Raw genomic sequence first — 2176 nt, 5'->3', positions numbered from 1 at the left:
AGGCTGAGCACACACACGGAGAACATGTGAAGGAATCCGTGAAGTTGCTCACAGGGGCTTCGTTCACGAGAGGAAAAAGAGAGTCTGTGTGTTGTTTTTTTTTAAAGTGAAGTTTGTACCGTATAAAGAGAGCTTTGAATGTAACTGTCTGGGCAGCCATATGTGAATGACAGTGCAGGAAATTGACTAAAATAATCAGCACACGTTCCTCGTGATTTTTGCAATGTTCCAAATTAATGCGTTAATATAAAGTGCGCTTTTACTTTGTATGTTTCACGAGACAAAAAAGATTAAATAAACAAACATTGGAGTAAACATCTTTGCCATGGGTGAATTAAAAATAAATTCAAATAAGCTAAAGCTTACTTTTTTCCAAACTGTTAATTACTTATTTTAGTTTAATGTGTACCCACATCTGTGGTGCCATCCATTATGGTGAGTCAATTCTAGGACGTGATGGTAATTATCATCAGGCATTCATCCTATTCATGCCTTCCCCATCCCACACACATTCACACACACAGTACTACATACCCATGCATTCACCACCCCCTTGACTGTCCCCAGGCAATCTACACCTGCAGAGTCCCCAAGCCATGGACAGCTGGATTCCCACATATCACCCGTAAAAGACACACATTTGTTTCCATTTGTAACGCCATCCCTCAAACAGATTGTAAATCTCGATAACCAGCCAAGCGCTGCCATTGGCCGAGAAAACAGTTGTGAACAGCCCCACCAATACAAATGCAGAAACCCCATTGGCTCCTACCCGCAAACAGGACGCAACTAGAACGCCCTCGAGCCTCTGGTCAACTATAAAGACGGGGAGGTTCACCCATGTGGAGGTTTAAAAGTGTCAACATTCCAGTGTCAACACCTCCAAGCGACGGAGAATACTTTTGCTATCACTGTAACTTAAGCTACTTGGCTTTCCCCACTATCGTTTTCCCTCGCAATTCTTGGAAACTACACCTCAAGTACGCGTCAAGATGAAGGTTGTTGGATCTACCTGCGCCCTGAAGAGCAAGGTCGGCGGTGAGGAGATGGTGCGCTGCCTGTCGGATCAGAGTCTGGCCATCACCAAATGCAAGATTCCGCTGCTCGACGAACAGATGACCGTCTTTCTCCAGGACATGAACAGCTGCTACAGCAAGCTGAAGGAGCTCGTGCCCACCCTGCCCACCAACAAGAAGGCTAGCAAAGTAGAAATCCTGCAGCACGTTATCGACTATATCTGGGACCTGCAGGTCGAGTTGGACGAGCCGGAGAAGAGCCGCCAGCACGGCGCAGGCAGCCTGCCTCGCACGCCACTGACCACCCTGAACGCGGAGCTCGCCAGCATCTCAGTCGAGGTAAATATCGCCATCAATGTATACAGCCTATTTTCTCGGTGACTCGAATGTCTTAACACAACAAGCCGAGCCGGTGGCAAGTTGTGCGTTGAGTTTCGTTATAATGATTCATTACGCATGATAAAGCAACTCAACGCACAACAATGATGGCATTATCGCTATCGATAGCTATAGGCTATGCTTTGTAACTGGGGTGCTGTCCCTGACTCCCTGTTGATGTCATGATTATGTTCTAAATATATTGTCTTATTTTCTTTCCTTGCAGAATGGATGCTCGGACGACAGAATCATGTGCCGCTAGAATCCATGTTGGAGCATCGTCTCATCATTCCAGCAGCGAGCACTATGAAGAACGAACAAGGCTACTTAATGTGACTTTCAAAACACATTTAAAAAAAGAACCTTGAACCGAGTAGGGACGTTTCGAACTCCCATGCTAGAAAATAACACTCTGTGGACATTCTCTTGTGGAGAGGATCTGTCACTCAAGGCCCTCGATTCATCCGAGGTCCTTTGGAGAAAGACTGGTGTCCAAATAGACTGGGTTAGCCGGGAGATCACGGCAGTTAGGCTTCCAGCGCAACGTTGCTTGTTGCTTGTAGAGTTTCTAAAGAAAGCTAATATTTCTGCTACGTTTTTGTATCTTGTGTAAACCGTGTAGAAATTTTTGAATTTTGTTAAAGGAAATTTACATTTCTCAGATTCCTGAGCGAAAGATTGTATTGTATATTACAATGTCACGTTACGTGAAAGCTATTGTTTCTTACAATGTACTTAATTGTGTTTTTATTAAAACATGACAAAATATTTTTGAACAAGAA

At 44.3% G+C, this 2176-nt stretch overlaps 1 protein-coding gene across 1 annotated transcript; it reads left to right on the top strand.

Annotated features, from left to right (window-relative positions):
- Positions 1 to 842: 842 nt before the first annotated feature.
- Positions 843 to 2176, top strand: id1 (inhibitor of DNA binding 1, HLH protein). Its single transcript, XM_080786696.1, has 2 exons — positions 843 to 1355; positions 1621 to 2176. Exons 1-2 carry the CDS (start codon positions 993 to 995, stop codon positions 1654 to 1656), a joined length of 399 nt encoding a protein of 132 aa, XP_080642822.1. The 5' UTR covers positions 843 to 992; the 3' UTR covers positions 1657 to 2176.

This window comes from Protomyctophum bolini (assembly GCF_963924005.1).
Source record: "Protomyctophum bolini genome assembly, chromosome: 2".
Lineage (NCBI taxonomy): Eukaryota > Metazoa > Chordata > Actinopteri > Myctophiformes > Myctophidae > Protomyctophum > Protomyctophum bolini.
The sequence above is the reverse complement of the archived record's forward strand: the minus strand, read 5'-3'. Positions and strand labels throughout refer to the sequence as shown.